Below are 24,142 nucleotides of genomic sequence, written 5' to 3'. Positions count from 1 at the left end.
ACTTGTTTAAGATGCACAGTTTTCAAATTCACTGATGTGAGTTAAAATTGATGGGCGGTGAACGCCAATTAAAAACGCTATCGTTCTAAACCTTTAATAAATGCAAAGCATTTAAAATTCACAACTATTGTCCTTGATGAATGATTTTTTTTATGACGTGTATAATAGAAGCAACAACGAAATGGATTTTATTCTTTTATTTGAACAAATATTCTAAGCGCATTCAAACTTCTAACAAAAAGACTAACGACTCAAAATGGACTTAAGCTGCTTGAATATTTGACAAAAACATAGTTACATGTGTGTTTGTTACAGAGAAACAATATCAAGTTCATTAAAATACCTGAACGGTTAAATGACGACATAGGTGAATGTTTTAAAGCCTTCACTGTAAATGTTAACATCAACATAGGCTGCCAACTTCCCTACACGACTTTGTCCAAATGTGTGTTCATTATATAATATCATGTCATATCAGGTCCCGACATCAATGTTCGTTGTTGTTGTTGTTTGTTTTATTATTATCAAAACTAGCAGCTTGCGTACAAAACTTACATTCATTCATTCATTCAAACAGCAGGTTATAAAAAGGTAATATAGCTTAGCATACACGTAATTTAAATTTCTAACAACTCATTCATGCAAAACAATGGTGGTTATGAGGTTTTATAACTAAGCAAATACCGAATTGCGTGCGAAACGCGCAGTCATTGATTCAAAAGCTGGTTATCATTATTTGCATTTGATTGGACAAACAGTGCAGAAGCCATTACCGTCCATAGCTATGAAACCTTTCTTTCGTCGTCATCTGGAATGCCACAATTTTCATGGCAAGTGAAATGGCAATGGGTGCAATTGGTAACATGTTGACCAACGGGAAGTTCCCTTTTCTTTTGTTGAGTCTCATCAACTTCATACATAAAATTCGCATTGTCTTTTATTGTTGACTTGTTTCTGTCGATGATAGCGATTTCTTGTTTCATTTGGTTTACTTTCAGAAGGCCTGCATAAAGCTGTGGTTGTAGATTCTTCACGGTTTGTTCAAGTCTGAATCTTTCGTCGAGGACATCCCTTGTAAGTTGAAGACTTTTTTGTTTCCCTTGCTCAAGATGAGAAAAGAAGTGCTGAAAGCTTTTGATCCCCATATCCCAAAACATTGGTGCCAAGCTTGTGTGGCCTACATTACGGGCAAACAGGCCAGAGTTATTAAATATAAAATACTCTCCAAACGGAAGGTTGGATTCTTTCAACGCTGCGAGAACTGGGGGATCAATGCCGTCAGCAAAAGTATGCAGCGAGCAAATGTTGCCTTCAATGTTGTTTCCGAAAAGCGACATAATCGACTGAAAGATGTAGCTTTGGACAGCCGTTAAGCGAGCATCAGGCGACTCTATCAGAAAGCAAATCGCATCGATATCACAGACCCCCTTTGGTTTCTTTGCAGAAAAGGGTTGTCGGATTTGCTCAACTATCTCCTGATCTCTTTGAAGCCCTCTTGTATCGCCAAACCCTGGGGTATCAATTATATTCAAGCAGTAGGATACCATGCTACCCTTCTCCGGGAAAATGGTATACCGAGTTATCCATTCTGTTTGCGAAAGTGCCTGTTTAATATGGAACAAAAATAAGTGGAAAGATATTGTTGGCAGTATGATTGTATCATTACTTAAGATGTTCCAAATTGGTAAACATCATTTTCACTCATATTTGTTTATGAAATGTTTAGACCTAAATATATATTCCAATGGCTGTTTTAATGAATAAATGTACAATCGAATGTTTTGAAAACATAGAAGATAACTTTAAAATTAGTATTTAATTTTCCAATTCCAGATCAATTACCTTGTTAGTTTCCCTCTGTTTTTTTTTCGTCTTCCAAGTCAATAATTGTGTATCGAAATGGGTCATCCCAATTAACGCCAAGAATATAGTTCACAATCCCGTCAACCAGCGTGCTTTTTCCAGTTCCTATTGCTCCAATAAGCATAATTGTTTTCTCCTTTGGCGCAACAACTGGCGGTGATCCTATATAGTAAGCGAAATATACAATAAATGGCGGCGCCAATGTGGTCATGTATGTTAATGCGATAGGCATTTTTAGGGAGATTTACGTTTCTCTTTGCGTTAAACATTATTTTAATTTGATATGATGCTATAAACTAATGGCTAATAAACAAGCAAGCTTACCCATTTCTGGTTGTCACGTTTCGCACTATACTCACAAAGTGTGTATTACAATAAGGAATTTTGTGACATGCAAATTCAAATATAAAAGTGAACCGATTTGTTTGTCAGGCAATGAACGTTATTAACTTACCTACCGTTGTAGGGTTTTGGCCGTCCACTTTGGTAGAGAAATCGACAATTCGTGACGCTGGGGACGGAAATGTTATAATTACATCGCTTTCCGGACTGTATGATCCTTCCCCATGCTCGTGGACAACTCTTACTCTAAATATAAACTTCGTGTTGGACTTTATATCTTCTATTTTACCACTTGCGGTAGTAAACTCCTTTATATAAAACTTCCATTTGCTGTTCTGATCGACATCTTTCATTGAAACTTGGTAGTAATTTCCATCTTGAAAGTTCGCTGGCGGATCCAACGATAAAACGATAAAATCAGATTCTGCCTCAATTGATACAGGCTTTCCCGGCTGGATGTTCTGAAGCAAAAAACTATTTTGTATATATGTCAGGCACGAAATAATTAACAAATAACATGCTTTTGGAATTATTTGAATTTCATTTTTGTACCCATTTAACGAAGTTGATATAGTCATTAATTATATAAATATTGTCTATAAAGATGCATGACCTTCTCCTTTCTTTTCGGCGACGCTTGGGCTCTGCTATATAGTGTGTGCTCGGGCTGGTCGCTGAAAAGCATCAAATTATATTATATATAATGTAGATTATGCGCATATTGTATACGCCTTTCTTTGTTAAAAGTGCTGAAATAGATCACAATCAACCGCCGAATGAAGGTAAATGTCAAGCACTGAACATTACCTTAGCGCTTCATCTTTATTTTCTTTGTCTTCCTCAAGCTTCTCCAAGTCCATAACCACATTATGGCTCTGTGTTGTCCTCCTAGCTTTTTGTTTCTCCACGCATTTTGAGCAAAGGAGTGTGCGGTCGCAGTCAAGGCAGAAGGCGCTGGCCTTTTCTTTTATGTCCCTTTCTTCACATAGTTCGCAAAACAAATTGGTTTCATCGCAATTGCCTTTGGTAACTGGAGCCAACTCGTGGTTCTTGAATATCTTCGTATTATTATGCTTCGTTCTGCACTGCCAACAAATCATTTCTTCACAGTTCATGCAATAAGCCACCTCCTCAAACTTTTCACAAGTCTGGCACGACGTTTTGCTCATTTCTTCCATTGCGACCAAAAGGTGATATTTCATCAATTTATGCCTTTGGTGCACATCCATGCATTTTTCGCAAATATATTCAATACAGTCACTACAGTATGTAACCGCTGTGGAACTACAGCCGGCATCTTGGCAGACAGTGCAGTTTATGGCATTTGATAGCTTACGGTCTTCAATCTTATGCTCTTTTGTAATCTTCCTTTTCAGGTGAACTTCTGTGCATTATTTACAAAGATGCTCCTCGCAGTCGGTGCAAAAGTTTTCAGGGGAGAAAAGGTCTTTGTTATCTTGCAAACGTCACAGAGGATATCTTTGTCTTCATCTGTATCTCCGATGCTTAAATCTGTTGACTGTGTGTGGTCCATTGTTGCCTTTTGCTTTCTATGGTAAGCGACGCAGGTCTCACAGAGATATTCTTCACATGCCTTACAAAACATTGAAGCCTCCTCTTGGCATTCATCAGAGCACGGATTACAAAAGCGTTTCCTTGAAGATGGTCCTTTTTGAAGATTTTCAATGGGTTCTGGTACGTGCTGTTTTGTTATTTTTGTGCTCTTATGGAGAATGACACAATTAGCGCAGAGATATTCGTTACATTCATGGCAATATATCTTGGCGCGTTGTCGTTTATTTCCCAGTTGACAAGGTTCACACTCAATGGATACTTCGTCGGACTGCTTGGATTGTTCTTTAACAACCTCTTTCGGGATGGGCAAGTGAGTTTTTGTCATTTGCATTTTTTTGTGAGTTTCAACACAATCGTTGCAAAGGTATTCCTCACAAGTCGGACAAAACATCTGAGCAGTCTTTTCAGGGTTTCTTTCTTTACATGGTTCGCAATGAATTATGTCGCCCTTCAACTTTGCAATAACATCGATTGTATCATGTCCCTTGGTCCCTTGGTCATCTTCTGTGTTTGATGATTATCCGTGCATTCTTCGCAAAGGTACTCGTCACATTCTTTGCAATACCTCGAAGCTTTGACGTCTCTTTTGGATTCCTTGCAAGGCTCACAAAATGGAATCTCTATTTCGTCGCCTGCCGAACTTTGATCAGGTTCTATCGACTCCATTTTCAACTGTAAAATGAACATCTCATTATTCAGGGGTAATGTCAGTCTGTGTATGTTTATGTTAAGGTTATTTTAGCCTGCAACAATACTGGCAGACACAAGTTTTTCCAATCTCAGATTAATAGATCTGAAGATTTGGCCATGCTGGACATCCTTTTCTCCCACCTCAGATAAGTAGATCCAATAATTTAACCATGCTAGATATTCATATCTTGCCCACGGGCGAAGATAAAATGCCCGTATGGAACTCCTTTTAATGGTCACCAGGGGCAGAGCCGACTGAATCGAGGACATACTCTCTCTCTACAGCTTTCGAAAAATTTTAATACGGTGGGGAACCCAAAGGTTGACACTGATCTAGTGGTGCATGTGTCCTCTTTTAACATAGGAGGTCTGCCTCAACGAGAGGTCGTGGGTTCGACCTCCACCAAGATAAGACTGGTCAAGTGTTATAGGTGTCTGCCATAATGAGAGGTCGTGGGTTTGATCCCCACCAAGATAAGAGTGGTCTAGTGTTATAGGTGTCTGGCTTAATAAGAGGTCGTGGGTTCGATTCCCACCAAGATAAGAGTAGTCAAGTGTTTCATGTGTCTTCCTCAATGAGAAGTCTTGGGTTCGATCCTAACAAAGATAAGAGTGGTGTACATATAGGTGTCTGGCTCAATGAGAGGTCGTGGGTTCGATCCCCACTAGGGAAACGTTCTTTTGATCTCTCAAGAATTACACAGAGCTGGATTTTATCAAGCAAACAAACTCGAAAGTGATTCATACCAGCTTTTCAGCCCGTTTTGACACTCGAGCTGAAAGTAATTGTATTAAACTACAACCGCTTTACGACATCCCTTCTTTCCAAACGTGTTTAATGCAGATAGTTATGATAATAGAAAACAATGCAGATTGGTGTCCGATCTTTATTATGATACTACAGAAACAAGATATCTCTTATGCTACGAATATTTTTCCTTAAATAAAAGCTGATTTACCATTTTTAGATTTAGTGTATGCATTTTTTGTGGATCAAAGAATAATGGGTATTATTCATATTTAGTAGAACGATTTGACAAAGTTAGTTTTACGGATTTGTTTTTGTATTAGATATAACCTATACACGTTTAAATATAAAATATTAGTGTAGAGAAATGCTTGAATACCGACACATCTTCTGTCGTTTCATTTCATTTCAATAATGTATTATATGACAACGAGTGGTGGAAATCTGTATCCAAGCTTTCTTTTGTTTGTTTTTTGTCTTTCCAGGCGCCACTCTTGTCTCTTTTGAAGATACCATTATATGCCCAATGCTAAATGTTAAAACTATATAATGCATTAAATAATTTTCAAATTTGTATCTTTGATGTTTAATTAGGTTCAATTTGCCGTGGTCCAAAATGCCATTCACGAAATGATTTGTCCCGATTTAATGTGTTTACAAATATAGGTAATAAGTAATATTCGTTATTTTATTGATGTTCATGAGTCAACCAATTGCCAAATTTGAAAGACACCATTCAACCACCACAGTCTTTTGTCCGACCTTATATTATTTTTAAAAGAGAGATAATTCAAAACGGTTAGACACTAGTAACTATAACAGTTAAAATGAGACACTAAGCATAACAAAATAACACAATATCTGCTAATCTATGTAATTTTGAATAATATTTCTTCATAAATGGGCACACTGTGGTTCTTTTAATAAGTTTACTAATTTCTCAAATGTTTAAGATCTTTATGAAGACATGATAGAAGTAAAGTGATATGATCATTAGAAAGCTTTAAGAAGTCTATTTTCTTACCAATATAAAAAAGCAAAGTATATCTCAAATATTAAAGAAGTTCAGATTAAATATCGTAGTAAGTTAACTAACAAATCCTTAGAAACATTAGAATAGTCTATTTTCCTACCGATATAAATAAAGCAAAGTATATCTCAAATATTAAAGAAGTCCAGATTAAATATCGTAATAAGTTAACTAATAAATGAAATGTGCATAACCCCATATTATTTTGACATCATTTCAAAGGGTTTATGAGCATTGATACGAAAGTGTAAAAAATAGACAGACATCAATATTAAAAATAACATTTTTTGGCCTTGAAAAATAGCAAAATATGTCACTTCACGCCCCGAAGAGCAAATATACAAACTACAATAATTAAATGAATAATGACTTTTTGGCAATTTATGTCGATTATAAATTATCGGTAAATGCTATCCTTTAAAATGATACCAAAATCCAAAAACACCACGTGTTCACCAGGTATTTAAAGGGAATGGAGCAGAGAACTTGCTTATTTCCGGGTCAGATTCCTTCAGCAGGAATAGACTGTAAGCGCATTTAAGATGAAAACAAAAGCATAAATGTTCGAATCGGAAGTGAAACATTTGATAGTTAAATTACACTCTGTTTATATACTTGTATAACTACGACGACTACAGAGCGTCCAGTTTCCAATGATAAATTGTTTTAAAGATGTATATACGCGAAAAATTAGTGTATACAAAACAATAAAACTGTGATAATATAAAAAATGAATTATCAGTTTCCTAGAGTTATAAAAAGGATAACAGACGTAACTAAATATTTACAAAAGCTTTAATTTCAACTTTATTCATGAGCTAACACCCCCCCCCCCTCTTTTTATCAGGGCTCGGTAAAGTCTAGGTTTTAAATTTGTTTTTAAATATAAATTATGAAATGAAAACAAAAGTATTTTTGGTGCCTGCGTAAGGGAATTTAAAGTTTAACTTATGTTACTTCATTTTGAGTGAACTTATCGATTTCACATGGAGTTATCATTCTGACAAAAAGAGCATACGAAGCATTACTTATTATGAAAACAAGTCATGGATCACACTTAATAAATACAATAAACAACAATAATAAAGAAATTCTCGAACATAATACACTCATCATTACAGCCTGTAATACAATAGCAAGCTAAATCATTAAAAACTTTCATTTTTACAAAAACATCCGACTCAGATGAATGCACATTCATTTTACTCCACAGTTATGATGCCAAAGTAAGACAAAATACTTTGGTTCAAAATCGGCTCGTCTATACATATCTAAACCTTCACCGTATTTTCTCATGATATGAGTGGGTTCCGATGTCTATTGCCAAGTTGACAGTGCCACCGGGCATATGTAATCTGCTTTTTTCACGCTGGACACATCATTGTGGCTATTTTCAAATTGGAATTCTTTTTAAAATGTCCCGAAATGGTCGACAGAGGCGCCAATTAAACTCTTGCTTAACCGACTCCTCTAAAATATTCCTCATTTTCAAAATGAAAGGTAAGAAGAAAGAAATAAAACATATGTAATCAATACAACTATTTCTTATAAAGATTAATACATGGGTAACTAAATTCAATAGGTTAATAACAACATAGAATATAGGTTTTGTAACAGGACACTAATAAATAAAACGTAAAACTTTTTCAGTAAAACAATATTTTTTTATCGAATGATAGACATGAATTCATTTATAAAAATGAAATAATGTACAGTCGAACCCCGTTGGCTCGGAAACACTTGGCTCGAATTTCTTGTTGACTCGAACTGATGTTATGGACCGATATCTATAACACTGAAGGAAATAATAACCGCTTGGCGCGAATTTTCCGAGGCTCGAGGTATTTTCGCGGGTCCGAAATGGGGTTTGACTGTGTCAACATTTTACTTGATAACAATCTGACAGACTTGAAATTTAATTATTCCTATTTTGCTTAGACTTCTTGAATCGCTAATGATTGCGTTTCCCCTCTTTACATTTTGTTGACTATAAAGTAACAGCATGCCTTATACAAACAAAATATAGTTGTACTTGTGGTTGAAGCGTTTACCACAAATGATGCATACAAAATTAGCATCGTCCTTCTGTTATACGGCAATTTCTGGGATGTGAAAACTAATTTTAAAGGGGAGATTTCCACAATTCTTGTGTCGAAAAGTTGAATTGAAATACAGGTTTCCTCCTTCCCAGATCGTTAAAACAGCATATCTAAACTTGACCAACGCCTTGTCCCGATTTCCTCAAGTCGTCTTCCGTTTCGCATAACGGCATGTCTCTAAGAGTACATGTTATCAAGTAAAATAACTATATTCCTTTATAAATAATTTAATTATAATGATAATGAACTATACACGGTCTTGCCTTGTTAGATTCGTCTGTTGGGAGTTAGGAGTTTCAAAGGCATCGAAAAATTGCTCAAAAACATCACCTGAACCATGTACAACTTTTTTCTGAATTTCAGCCCTTTTCATGAATCCTTCCAAAACCTTAATTCTATTCTCCCATCCAGGCTTTGCAATCTTTTTCTCCGCTTCCATCATCAACTCAATGTGGCTCGTCATAGTCAGAGGATCTGGACGAAGTGCAATCTCGGATAATTTCGTGTTGCATTCTTGACATTCTCTTATCATGCCGTCGATTACTGCAGCAAGTTTTTTTAAGTCACGACCCATTTGTTCAATTATCTGTTGTTGGGTGAGCTTTGCTCCAGCAGCTTGTTCATACTTGGCCTTTATATCTTCAAACGTTTCCGTTACTGATTTTGTGATGGTTTTGAAAACCGACTGTACATAGTTTTTATGGGATCTCCAAAAACAACGTTTGGGACATACTGTGCAATATCCTGAACCCCCCATGGCTGAACAACTCTTTTTGTCCTCATCATCCTCAAAAGCACACGGTTCATGGCACATAAACTGGCATGGTGTGCAAAATGTTATAAACTCTTTTTCAGGACCTTTTATTTGTACTGAAACGTTTCTCGTGACTGTGAATGTTTTATTGATCTCCATGTCGTTCGCTGCTTTTTCGAACGCAATTTTTTCACAATTAATCTGACTGACTTTAGCCAAGCCAGCATCTATCTTTGGTTCCAAGTTTTTAAGTACCATTTGCAGCCTGTTTCGTTCAATTAAGACATCTCCAGTCAGCTGAAGGCTCTCCGTTTTGAATGTTTTCATTTCCTTGAAAAATGTTTCGAAGCTCATCATACTCATATTCCAGAAAAATGATGACATGTCATACCTATCCGGATTTCCATTCGGAGCAAACAGTGCAGAGTTGTTGAAGGTGAAATACCTGCCGAAGGGTAATCCAGATTCTTTAAGTGAAGCGCATACCATAGGCTCAGCGCCGTCTGCAAATGTTATCAGCGTACATATGTTATGTTCAATATTTTTTCCAAACAGGGACATAATTGACAGCAATATGTATTTCTTTGTCGAGGTCAATCTCGCATCTGGTGCTTTTACAATGAAGCAAACGGCATCGATAGTCTGTACCCCTTTTGGTTCTTTGTTGGTAAATAACTCTCGAATCTGGTAGACTATCTTTTCATCTCGCACAATTCCTCTTGTATCTCCAAAGCCAGGTGTATCAATGATGTTCAATGTGTAACTTAAACGACTGCCAACATCTGGATTGATGGTGTAGCATGTTATCCATTCCGTTTGTGAAAGTGCCTGAAATTGAGGTTTAATTTTATATCCGACGCTTAATTTCTTTGATTTGCATATATTTAGATGAATGACAATGTAACGGTTTCTGAAGCAGATACCTGATTGTAGCATCTTTCTTTTTCTTCCTCTTCTAATGTGACTACTCGAAAACGAAAGGGGTCGTTAAAATTTACACCCAGGATATAATTCATCATTCCGTCTACCAAAGTGCTTTTTCCGCTCCCAGTTTCTCCTACAACAAGTATAGTTTTTTCTTCCTTGTTCAACATATCTCTTTTTCCTGAAAAAAAATTATCAATAGATATTTCATATTAAGTAATAACAGCTAGAAGGGCATGCCCTTACATACGTTTAGACGGGTCCACTGTCTGTTTTGAGTCTTGAAAAGTGCTAACCTGACAGAAACCGTTTAAAAGTCGGACGTAATTTCTGCCAACATCCAATTGGCCGCTATTGTTTTTAAACCGCAGGGCTAGGATCAAATTTGACCTGCCTACATCATTAATATAGAGCTTAAACAAATTTATCTTATACTTAACGGCGGCAATTTGACATTTAAGACATGAAATTGTTCGTTTATCGTCTAAAACAAAACTCAAATCATTCTTTTAATGTTTTTTATAAAAAAGATATGTTCGTTTTCTCCACATTTTTTATGAAAACATAATAAAATGAAAACTTCGTAAGAAACAGTGTTTGCAAATGCAGTATTATTTTGTCTACTGTTTGATTTGTTTTAATATTTGGTGATTTCTCTACCTACTAGCATTGCGTTCATTCTTTATTGCATAAATTCTGTTAACAACATTTGTATATAAACATACCGATTTCAAACTTCCTTGTTTGTGTTTGTTCTGTCCTTGCTTCTTTTACCTCATTCATAGAAATGCCATATGAAGTTGGATAGTCAGGTTTTTTTTCCAACACTTTCGACGTTTTGATCAGCTTTGTTCCAAGGGATTCACATGTTTTAATTTTATCACTTGGTTCGCTCTTTGGCCCTTCATCGCCTTCTTCATCAACAACTCGCACAAAAAACTGGAATGATGTATTACTCTTCAAACCATTAATTTCGCCATACTCTGTGGTAAACTTGTTTTGCACTGTTACCCATCGTTTTGTTGTGCTTTCTTTGCTAATCTCGGTAAAGCGGACCTCAAACACATCACCTTTTCGTTTATCGGATGGTGCCTCCCATGCGAGCAGAACAGATTCTGCCGTTACTTCCAATGCCTGTGGTTGACTGGGCTCCCTCTACAAAATGTGAATTTTATGATGATCTAAAATAAGAACAAACATAAGAATATGTCGAAAGAACGTCACTGGAGCATTACTAATCTATTTGAATTACAGCTTTATGCATCTGAAATCTATGCAAATGTTTTTGTTACCGATTTGCGACTCAACACATTGCCTTTTCCATTCCTTACGCTCTCGCCTGACCTGTAAATATAAGCGTTTTATGTACAAGCTATCTAGTTTTTGAAATGGATAGACCTCATAAATGGACTTTTTGAGTTGCCTGTTGCGATTCATTATCTGTATATAAAAAACACATAGAACCCGTAAACGCTGTGTATTCAAATTGTTGCGCCGCTACGGAACATTGTAAGAATCTTCAATACATATACAATAAACAATAGTAACATAATACACATAAATTTATCATTTCAAATACTTAGAAAGCATTTCATGCTTATCAGGTGTTATTGTTTATTTACATGTTTTCAAATTTTTAATAACTTTTAAACTTATATTAGTAAGATTTTCAAAATATATATAGATATCATATCTACGAGTCTGTTCCCGAAAAATCATACACAAAAATTCTTGATATGATAATATTAATCGTCGGCAAGCAAAACGTGTTTGCAAAGTAAGGTGTAAGTGTATCTGACCTTTAAAAATCCTACTGTTCTGGGTTAGTTTTTAGTTGATTACTTTTTGTTTTGTCAACGAAGTGTCAGCTGTTTTATGTTATTGTAAATGTTATGAGTTTAGCTTATTAAAAATGCATTTCAAGATGTAAAAGAAAATTGAGATCGAATTTGACTTTCCTGTTTTGGGGCATGTACGTATCGACGTTTCTTAAAGTTTAGTGTATATGACCAGGCATTTGTCTATAATCATAATTTTGTCATTACTTGGTCCTAAAATGACTTAAATATATCATATCAGGCCAACCACTGAGTCAAGTTGCTGTGAAAATTATCATACAACGACGGGTCTACTTTATGACCGTCATAAATCCTTTATCTCATTACTTTAGATAAGGATTTTCTAAATACAGCCTATGTAAAAGGCCCAATGCCACTTAAGAAAAAAGTGAGTATGTAACTATGCTAGAGTGTGACACAATCCTGAGGTACACACGATGCTATATCAAAAAAATGTTTTGAAAATACCAACGAAATCCCTAACTCGATCATTGACTATGCTGATGAGTGAGGTATAATAAATGGGCGGAGCGTTGCGCTTTGCAAACAGTACCAGTTGCCGTATAAGATTGGAGAAATGACTACAGAAATGCTAAACATTTTCAAAAGAAATATCACATGAAGAAAATAACGCTACTGTCTCTAACATAAATGTGATGCAAGCATTTCCAAATGAAAACTTATCTATTTTGTTTATTAAAAAATCGCAGCCTAAATGTATGAATACTAATTGTCATAATACTTTTCAGTTAGATATAATTTAGCTTTCAAGTAAACTATTTTATGAAAATAACAGAGTAAGTATGGTTCATTTGTTTTTAAAAATTATTTAAACAAAAAAAAATTAAAAATCGAAATCATTAGTATATAAAGCAATATAGGTTTTTTGGCATTAAGAAAGTCACGTGATATGCAAATTTTGTAATGACGTGTTACGCGCATAATATATAACATAATTCATCATTTTGGGGTTTAAAACATGTCACAATGGTCAAAAGAGGTCACTTAGAAATACATGCAAAACAAGAGGGATAAGATGGCCCTAAATTGCTAACCTAATTTATATAGTATTGTAGGCAAATTTATAATTAAAGGGCAATAATTCTCGGATGACTACATCGGTGAACTTGTATCGAACTCGTCCGGGTATAACGCCCATACATATTTTACCAATATGATGGTGATTGGACAAATGCTTGTGAAATAATTGATTTGGACAGCTTACTGGATGCCGCCAACATGTTTACCGCAGATTAAACAATGGTATGCCTGTTCTATGAACTTGTGTATACATAAAAAGGTTTTAAAGAAGCCATTTAGCCCATTGATTAACAGAAGATACATGCTAAACCGATATTTACGTGTATTAAAAATTACATATTGGTTACTTCCTTTAAATCGAAAACTCGGTAATGATAAATGATTAAATTACAGCTTTTGAAAAAGCCAAATGTTCAAAATGATCTGGTTTGCAGTAAAAATAAGTTGTGCATTTTCCAAAAATAGGTGCAGTAATACGCGGAATGAAATATAAATATGGTGTGGCCTAAAGCAGGGTTATATTGTGTAATTGCATTAATTGTCACATTGATATTAGTGATTCACTTAAAATCCGATAAACATGTTGTTTTTTTTTCAAATAAGGGTTATGTGTCAACAAATAAGTGTACATTCTAATTCAGTTTAATAACATGAAGTTAATCCTTAGGTAAGACCAATCAGGTAATCTCTATAATAAAAGGGTGATTAATCTTGAGTGACTAGAGCGATATGGCTGGTTATCGAACTTGTCCAACATATTATGCCCACACACATTCTGACTTAATTTGGTGATAATATGCAAAGGCCACAAAAGTCAATGGTAGGACAAGACATATTTTATTTCTATAATTAAAGGGCAATAACTCTTGAGTGACTGTAGCGATATCGCTGGTTATAAAACTTGTCCAAGATATTATGCCTATACAAATATTGACTAATTATGGTCATGATTAGACAAATAATTTTTATGTTATTAATCCGACAACACACAAACATGGCATTTATTCAGCATTATTTGTTAACAACATTTCTGCCAACAAAAATTAAATTATCACATTGTCGTAAAAAGCAAAGACCCGGTCAATAGAGAGAATTTGCATAAATTCATTCATATCATTTCATCATTTGTATTACGCTGGTCGTTCACACTGAAGAGTGACTATCATCCAGAATGTATCAGAATCTACATTTTTCGTAATCAAATACAATTCCCCTAATATAATTGAGTAAAACACTCAAACCAATTAGTATAAGATACTAGTTATTGACCTGTTCACACTCTTAATGACTAAAAATGAACCGATAAAGTATGTAGCACCTGCGCCACGAGGTGCTTCGAGACACCGGAATTCCGAAACCATAACGTTCTCGTAACGATATAAGACATCAGGACCTTAACGTCCGTATATGAAATTCCTCTAGAAAGTACGAGGCCGGAATAATGATATCTATCATGTGCTTCTGGGCCGGATAGAAAATTTCCACCAAATGACTCATGCAGAAGCCAAACAAAGGCACCCGTATTAAAGTATGCATTAAAGTAGGGATTTCGATCTGAGTTGAAAACATATGATTGCATTTTTCTTGCGTATATATTTATATGTGTATGGCAGTATTCGTTTTATTTTTACACTATTGTATTTGATGTATGTATCAGAAGCCAAATACTACTTAAAGAAAGTCATTGCGGTCTATTCGTCTATAAAACATAGATTCATGATGGAAAACCATACCTTAAACAAAAATGCAAGCAAACAAACTTACGTGATTTCGACTTTTTTAGTCGAAAGATGGCTGATACCTTCAACAACCGACAAAAATGTGTGGGTCCGAATCCTTGACCATCCTAAGTGTTTAGTTTTGCAATCGCTACACAGGAATACAGAGCAAAGTGCACAAAACGAAATGGCAGGAGTTGGTATTCCTTTATGTTTACAAGTGTTACAACTTCGCGGTGAAATCTTCTCGGCTGCATCAACCAAAATGTGTTGCTGATGCAATTTTACGCAATTTACACACAAAAAGTGTGAACAATTTTCGCAAAAGTGAGATGCAATCTTTTCATTGTCTGTACATGTCCCGCAATAAATATTTGATGCCATGGTGTTTTCCGTATATTGAAAAGCTGAACATCACTAAATCTAGCCTGAAAGAAAAACATCATTAAAATCACCCATCATTAATTAGATCGTTTTTCTTAGGACTTATGTAGTTTACTAAATCAATCTAATATATGTTGGACAAACACTAAATAGGGTTATTGTTCTATATAATCTAGCTAATACAATCGTAAATCAGCCTTCATTAAGTAACACACTTAATCAGTATGAGTTGTAAAACAATTTGTCTGACGCCATAGTTTTGTTCCAAAGAGGCTTAATACAGGTTAAAAACTACGACGTTTAGAACAAACTAGAAAAAAATATTAATGACTTCGCTCGCTCCGGCCATCTTACTTATTAAGCTTTCACCTAATATGTCCTATCTATTGCATAAATGTCACCGACGCGTTAACATTAACTCAATTTCCATCAAAGTGAAAAAAATATTAATAAAAATAAACCATTTACAACTTAAAACCGTCTTACCTTCCGCGCCAAAATCCACTTGGTTTTATGTCGATATCCAGATACGTCGCCAGATAAGTTTAAGGTGTACTTGCATCAGATAAAATTAAACAATCTTGTCTGATAGCCCGGGATCCAAATGTGGATTTTAAGCTAAACCTTGCATGACAGTGAAAATAATGTTTTGGCATTTTTTCATAGTCTGGACTCACTAATACAAAATCTAATAATTGTTTTATTCAAGATGTTCGCAAATAATTTCCATAGATAAATTAACCTTAATTTATTGTGCAAAACTATACGTTTATGTTTCTGAATATAAATTGATCCATTCCATTGAATTCATACCATCATGGCGTCAACAATGGCAACCAAAACATAACAAAAACTGACAAATTAGTCCGGTTTTGTTGCAAATAATTTACTTTTGATCAATAGAGTTTTTTCTTACCTTTGTAGTTCCATTTCTTTCATACGAAATGATCGCGACCATAAATAAACTAATAACTAGGCGTTCAAGGTGGCTGCCAAAGTTCACTATAATAACCGTATTGTAATATCCAAACATATCTTCACTTAAACTTGTGTAACATTTCTTTAAATTGCAAATATTTTATATATTATTTGCAAACATTTTCTGTTTTAAAAGTAAAGTGCTCTGTTTTGATCAAGGGGAAGTAATAACAATGCATTTTAAAAGTAGTTCAGAAAGTAGATATTTTATATTTTCACTCCTTATTTTGCAGTGAAAGTTTAAAATTCATTTTTTCACTGTTGTTATTTCACTGATAAAACTCCATATTTCATCGAAAAGCATGAACGAAAAGGGTACATTTAACTAAATATTCGCATATAATTGATTTACTCTTGTAATATTAATATTGTGCACTGAAAAATAGTCAGGTCAAATAGATAGTGACCGGTGTTCTTAACTTGCATTAACATACATGTAGCAAAATGACATTAGTGGAAAGAAGGATTTAATATTCATTCTGAACAGAGGTCTACATGCATTATATAGAGGATATTTATTGATTTTAGTGTAAGATCGTATCGCTTCGCCACTCGTGAAAATAAGTTTTTTATTACACTGTGAAATACAAAACAAAAGTTCTTACACTAAATCAACAATTTTGCTGTTTCTAGTATGCTTGTTTTTGGAGTTTTATCAGAATCTTGATTTATTTATTTATTGAATACAACTATCTTTGAAAAGGGTGTAATTTTAGAAAAGGGTGTATTTATTATATATGTGTATGTGTAAATAAACCCGACAATGTGTAAACTATTCGATGGCATTACTAACATTATGTAAATTATTCATGAATATTTCTACAATAATAAACAAACAAAAGGTGATGGATTTCTATCCCAATGACACCATGTCCGAATTGCCTTTATTGTTTATCCAATCATGTTATTATTCGTGTGTCTTTGGTTGCTTGTATAAAAAAACGAATCTAGATATTTACGATTTCTAACCGGATGGTTAGATGGATTATAACTATCACTCTCATCCACTCCCGTTTTTGTCGGCATTCTGCTCGGGTGGTGGTGGTTTTTCGGTATATAATTGAATTAAAAAGTAGCAATGAATGTGAATGACGCCAATTGACTTTTACTCTTGCTGATTTCTGCTGTTTCAATTAACAATGCATTGTTTCCCTCTGTTGACTTTCGACACCACACACAAAATCAAGTCGGACAATTGTAGTCATAACTAAAGACTGGGGATTCCCTCTGTCTAAATGGATGGTAAAATAGACCGAAGTAAAAGGATAATTTTTAGAAGGCATGTGTATCCTGTTTATCAGACACCTTTAAAACAGTAACTTACAAACATTGAAATCAAAATTAAAAAAATCAAATTTGGGATCGGAACATTGAACAAAAAATATAAATATTAATATTTTTTTAATGCCTATCGATGAAGTATTAAGTTTAATCCGTGAAATAACGGCAGTGAAAATATTAATTTAAAAGGAATAACTCAGCGGCGTATATATATTTTGTAATATATATACAGAGGCATTATTGTGTTAGAACACTTGTCGATGTCTTTAGAATCGAATTAAAATAAATATGTATGAACTCAACGAATCTATTGTTTAGAATAAATTCTTAGAGACGTTGGGTTTGTTTAAAAGAGTCAAAACATTTTGTCAAAAAATGCACAGCATTTCTCTACTTTTTACCAATTATCACCAAGAATTAAATGCATGCATCTTGTCCGGTTAATCAAAATATGCCATTTCCTGATTTTCTCAAATTTCGCATATTCTAAAACTGATTCGTCTGCATTTATATATGCACTCAAAATGTCCAAATTTAATGCAAAAACAACGTGTCGAACCGCCCCATATGATGATAAAAATGCCATTTGAGTCCAGGTTTATTTTTTAAACCCTCAAAAAATGGCAATTTTGGCCACTATGCTTTAAAGATCCATATTTACAGGCTTTAGGATGACGGTGAAATTGGAATGCCTAATTGAGCTAGTTTTGTATGTATTCATATATGTTGAACTTATCGAAATTGTTTTTCATATAAAATAGAGGGACGGTTTTTTAACCAACTGATATGTTTCAAGTGTCACGTTTTGTCAAAGAATGTATTGCATTTCACTATTTAGGGGATTTCATCACTATTAAATGAATTTATTTTGCCCGGTTCATCAACATATGCCAGTTCCTGGTTTTCGCAACTTTTAAATATATTTTTTTAATTTAATCGACAGCCTTCGTACGAGAATATAAAATCATAATATGTCAAAGTTTCATGAAAACATGACTGCTAGAACTTGAAATGTGTGCGAAGTTAGTGGAACTGCACCATCCAGGATCAGTTGAAAACATCAGAAGAATGTCATTTTTTGGCCGAAACGCATTCAAATCACAAATGCATAGGCGCTTGAGTAACGGACAGTGAAAATGGAAAACCTGACTTTCAGTTTGAGCTTGTTTATTTTTATATTTTTATATATATTTTTACAGGATTAAGCAGTGTTTAACATAAGAAACACAGGGACAGGTTTTTCAGGGATCAAACTGACTTTATCAAAAGGTTCATTTTTGGCAAGAAATGCATTACATTTCTCTATTCCTGGCAAATGTTTACTTTTTAATGCTTTTATCTTGTACAGTTGATTAAAAGTTTCCATGATATGGGTTTAGCAATTTTAACCTATGTTTGGTTAATGTCTGCATTATTGCTAGCACAAAAAGATCAAATTCGGTGATGACTTGACTGTAAGAAATTGAAACAAATGCAAAAAGCGTAGAACTATAGCATTTGATGAAAATGCCATTTGAGTCCGTGTTCGGTTGAAAAAAACATACAAGAATGACATTTTGGGCCAAACACCTGATAATTACAGAGTCGTGCTTAGATGATAGTGAAAATGGAACACCTGAATCGGAGTATTAGAGTGAGCTAGTTTGGGGTGTATTAAGGGCCAATCGAAAGTGTCTTTAATAAAGAATGCAGGAACGGTTTAAAGAACAATCTGATTCGTTTAAAATGGCATTTTGTCTTTCAGTATCTTTGGCAAATTATCACTATTTCATTTATCTTGTCAAGGTTGATCAAAATATATAATTTCCTGGTTTTCAAAACTTTTACCCAATTTTAAAAGGAAATTATGATCGTCTGTATTCTTACGAGCACACACAATTGGTGTACATAGATGTGACAACAAAAACTTGGAATGTGTGCAAAGATGTACAGAATTGCACCGTTTGGTGCTGAAAATGCCATTTGAGGCCAGTTTCAGATAAAAAAAATCGGGCGAATGGTATATTTGGCCAAATATTTCGCCTTAAAATTGCAAATGATTGGATGACAGACAGGGGAATTTGAAAACCTGAACCAAACTGATACTATCTGTCATGTGTTTCCGTTCCGGATAGAAAAATCGGACCCGAGATCACCTACGTTGCCAGTTGACGAGGCTTGCCGACATCCACACATATTTTTTTCTGGCATACATTAAATTACTCTTTTGTGACAAAAATGACAAAGTTAAACGCAATTTTGCACATTTCACCAAAAAGCGCGTGCGTGATGTTAACTGACTTCATGACGCGGAGTTATTTTTATTCACTGCATAAGCAAAAATATTCCTTCAATATAACGTATTTTAAGGTTTATTTTGTTTTGTTTTGAAGTTATACTTTTGTATTTTAAAACGTAATGTTTATTGTTATCTTGTATTGGAATATCAAAATTATGCTAACATAAAGTTTATAATAATAAAAAAGGTTTTGCGTCATAGAGCGTGACTCATCTAGCATGTGACGTCCCAGATAGAGTTTACCAGCACAGCTGAATGCCTTTCCGGTGTGCTAGAATATCAGATTGTGCTAAATTGGGTGTAATCATGTGTGTAGTACTAATTGAAAGATATAAAAAAAGCTGGAACGGTCCGAAAATCAGTGCACCTAAAATTCTGCGAGACTTGGGAAAGGTATAGTGGGTCTCCAGACTGATGACGCAGAGCATTGAAGAGGTCAGGAAATGTCCATATACTGAACATATCGTTTCTATTTAACATCATTTGTTGTGAATGTGGTTATCATTCACAACTGCCCTGAAACAATTGTTTTGTAATTTCGGAAGTATGGCGAAGGAAAGTGTGCATAATGTAACGAAGAGAGCATTTTCTGTGTAAGACTTGTTTATTGAGTTGTTACGTAATATACATTTTAATCCTTTATAAGAATAGAGAATTTTGATAAGCAAAAGTTATGTGCAAGGGTTAAAGGTGAAAATTGGTGATAAATCGCCTATAAATGTTGTTTTAGGTGTCGTATATCGTAATTGTTGTCAGTGCCCACTCTTTGCTGGCTACATATTTTCGACGATTTAAAACAAAACACATTGAAATTGCTCAGAGACTAGAGGAATAGTATAGTGGCTATCAAAACAGATTTAAATGACTAAAAACATTGAAGAGGTGAATGTGCTAGTGATTGTTACTGCATCACTATTATTTTGAATAATTCACAGACCGATTGTCTTTACAACATCTTTAGTAACAATAAAATGCACAATCAGTCACATTTGCCATTAAAACCACACATCATGCTTACAACTAACATCAAGAGTTCTAACACCTAAGTTTAGTATTTAAGTTATTTTAAACGGTATTATACACTATCGGTCTATCACACACATTTTCGAAAAAATACACATTTTATAATAACAAACATCAACAGTTCTAACACGTATGTAATGTTAAGTATACAAGATTGTTTACTTCATGTAAACCTCATCTCGCAATCCCCTATTCCATGCATAATCAGAATCAGTCTGGACACCCACTATACCGTTCACACAGTCTCTCAGCATTTTAAACGACTTGATTATGTATAGTGGCTGTTTTCTGTCATATTGTGTTTTTACATTTTGCCGCTATAGAAACAAGATAATCAAAGGTCGGCAAAGATTTGAAATTATATTTATTACACCAACTACAAAAAAGCCTAAAAGTAAGAATTGTATGAATATAGTTTTCTATTTTGAGGAAAAGAACACAATATACTTTAAATCTTTATGAGTTTTTGAGTCTTTCAGTCATCTGTAAAATGTAAACAAAAATGTACGGAAAATAATAGCTTCACAAAGTATACAATAATGAGTACAACACAGCTAGTACACGTATCTGATACAATCAGATCTATCCAGGGGACTTCACAAAGTACAAAGTTTACACTAAATTTAACGATAGATTTTTCTCTCTTCGACTTTAAATATTCTTCGCATACAGTGTACGAATTTAACTTTCATAAAATGACATGTGTAAACAGAAACGCACGGATATTTATAGACAAACATTTAAAAAAATCGATAAAGCTTACAATAATTCTCGCACTCAAGTATGACTTCTCAAGTACCAAAACAAGCGGAACTGTATAGGGGACATCACAAAAACAACTTTGTAAACAATTTGATCTGTTTTAAATTGACTCCCTTCCACATAATACGTATAAATACTTCGTACACAGTGTAAGAACTTCTTAATAACAGATGTAAATGCTATAAAAACGAGTTCAATAAACATCTTTCCGAAATAGTTACTTGAAAATTGTACGACTTGAATTAACAAAGCATAACTTTTTCATGCTTGTATTTGTTAATTTATTTGATTTAAAAAAGCACACAAACAGCCAGAAAATCGCCGAGACCAAAAACAGCATCATCATCTCCACCACCACCCATCATCATCAGCATCATCATCACCGCCACGAACACCACCACCACCCATCATCATCATCATGATCATCATCATCACCTTCACCTTCATCACCATCATCATCATCATCATCATCATCATCATCATCATCATCATCATCATCATCATCATCATCATCATCATCATCATCATCATCGTCAACATCATCATCATCATCATCATCATCATCATCATCATCATCATCATCATCATCATCATCATCAACAACAACATCATTCATCATCATCATCATCATCATCATCATCATCATCATCATCAATGTTTGAAAAGGCATCTTTTTTATCAACACGCTCCTGTCTGCACATCACGACGTCTGCGCAAAAGACTACACGATAATATTTATATTATAGATGGTTGTACCATGTCTAATGGGCCACGACGCAAGCTTTTAATGTATGAACTCTGGCAGCATTTTGATGAATTACAACTATTTCCCTTCTACATTTGATAGATATAATAGAGAATTAAGTAGATCTTAAAAGGTAAGTATGACTCGATATTAATACAACGATTATGGAGGCACATTTGAGAAATCGGGGATTACAGTGCCATATATGTTTAATCTTAACATGTACTTAAGTTGTTATATAAAAGTACTTTTTAATGGAGTATTTAAAACGATTTTTCCATGAAACACATGCTTGTTTACAAATAAGAGAAGAAACTTTCCATCAATTTTAGCTGAATTTCTCTAAAGAACCATACATTTCAGATAAAACTAGGTGCTATCGATTGCCTTTCTTTTGCCGGGAATGAAAAAGACTGCATGTTCACTCCTAAAAGAGCCGGAGCTAGTGTTTCGCATTCATGTAATAAGACATTGTTATTCGTTATTTGCAAATAAATACCGCCTGATGAATAGCAACGATCGACTTTCATATTCATATCACAAATACAGCAAAGATCGTCTTTTGCAAAGATGATTATGAAGGCTATTATAAAGCAGCTATACAATCTATTCTTTACGATATTTTGCGTTTTATTGCCACGTATGCAAATTTGCACCTGGGGTATTTTTGAAGCATTTATGTGATATTTGGAAACGTTTATTTATTTAATTAAATGCCATTAGTTTGTTTTCAAAAGAATATTAGACATACTGATGAAGTATATTTTTAAGCTATATTTCACATTTTTCGCGTAGTCACAAGTGAAATATGTACATATGTTTTTCACCAGGTAGAATATATTGCGATATTAAATTGAAGGCAACCTTTTTTTCCTTTTCATATTATGCCTAAAAATTATATAATTTGACATTGAATTGTAGTTATTCAGAAAAGCGCGCCAAATTGCATGCGAACTGAAATGACGTCGTTGAAATTGTGTCCCAGCCCTGTGAACGCTCACATTTGTCTTGGTAGTGAGAGTGGGGTAACATTTCAAAACATTGAACAATAACAAAATGTTGTTTCACCGTTTGAAAAATGGAACCAGTGAAATATGATTTTTATTTCACTGATAAATCTCTATGAATCACCAGAAAGCATATGATAAAACAATTATTTATTTATGGCAGATCCTCTTTAAAATATAAAGGGGGAAGGCAGCCATTTTGGATTTTGGCGGCCATCTTAGACGATTTAGGTGGGTCCCGAGCTTTTTTACCTTAACATGCATATGTGTAAACGGGCAAAGTTTCATAATTTTAACCAAAAGTGCACAATTCGGTACTTCTCTTTAAATATGATTAACTTATATAATAAATAAGTTTCTATACACCATAACAGACAAAGACCTACGTGTGTTTACTTTTGATATTTTTATACGGTCACGCATAATTATATATTATAAAATGTCGATCCCCTTGTCATTCTTGGATATAGTATTACTAGGTCTCGAAATGAACTGTATAAAGTTTACCCCTCGGAGCAGATAAGAAGCAAAAGTAGCTGTATAAGTAGTAGTAGTGGTAGTGGTGATGGCAGTAATGCTAGTTCAAGAGATAGTGGTTGTAGTGGTAGTGGCGGTAGTGGAAAAGATAATAGTGGTAGTGGTAGTGGTAGTGCTAGTAGTAGCGGTAGTTGTAATTGTAGTAGTATTAGCCGCATAAGTAGTAGTAGTTGTAGCAGCAACAGCAGCAGCAGCACATGCAGTAGTAGAAGTAGTAGTAGTTAAAGTAGTAGTTGTAGTAGTAGTAGTAGTAGTAGTAGTAGTAGTAGTAGAAGTAGAAGTAGTAGTAGTAGTAGTAGTAGTAGTAGTAGTAGTAGTAGTAGTATATAATAGAAATTGTCCATATACGAGTAGCTCTGTTCTGTGTATATTTATTTACACAAATACAACATGAAGCAAACCATTTTTGAATGCAGTTCACATAATATGCAGAGAAATCGAAACCGAAGTACCCGTCTTCTGGTACAGTTGTCCATACATGAAACACTTGTTTTAAACCAGCTTTAGTACTTTCAGTTTCTCCCG

The 24,142-nt window shown here is 34.4% G+C and overlaps 1 protein-coding gene and 1 pseudogene across 1 annotated transcript; both read right to left on the bottom strand.

Moving 5' to 3' along the window:
• Window positions 1-732: 732 nt before the first annotated feature.
• LOC128237894 (uncharacterized) lies at window positions 733-3,383 on the bottom strand (annotated as a pseudogene).
• Window positions 3,384-7,102: 3,719 nt separating this feature from the next.
• On the bottom strand, window positions 7,103-15,508 carry LOC128238980 (uncharacterized). Its single transcript, XM_052955368.1, has 6 exons — window positions 15,493-15,508; window positions 14,669-15,050; window positions 11,318-11,369; window positions 10,751-11,180; window positions 10,025-10,206; window positions 7,103-9,929 (listed from the first exon to the last, which is right to left on the bottom strand). The coding sequence occupies exons 2-6, from the start codon at window positions 15,004-15,006 to the stop codon at window positions 8,595-8,597; spliced, it is 2,337 nt and encodes a 778-aa protein (XP_052811328.1). The 5' UTR covers window positions 15,007-15,050; window positions 15,493-15,508; the 3' UTR covers window positions 7,103-8,594.
• Window positions 15,509-24,142: the final 8,634 nt, after the last annotated feature.

Source organism: Mya arenaria, chromosome 6 (genome assembly GCF_026914265.1).
Source record: "Mya arenaria isolate MELC-2E11 chromosome 6, ASM2691426v1".
Taxonomy (NCBI): Eukaryota; Metazoa; Mollusca; class Bivalvia; order Myida; family Myidae; genus Mya; species Mya arenaria.
The sequence above is the reverse complement of the archived record's forward strand: the minus strand, read 5'-3'. Positions and strand labels throughout refer to the sequence as shown.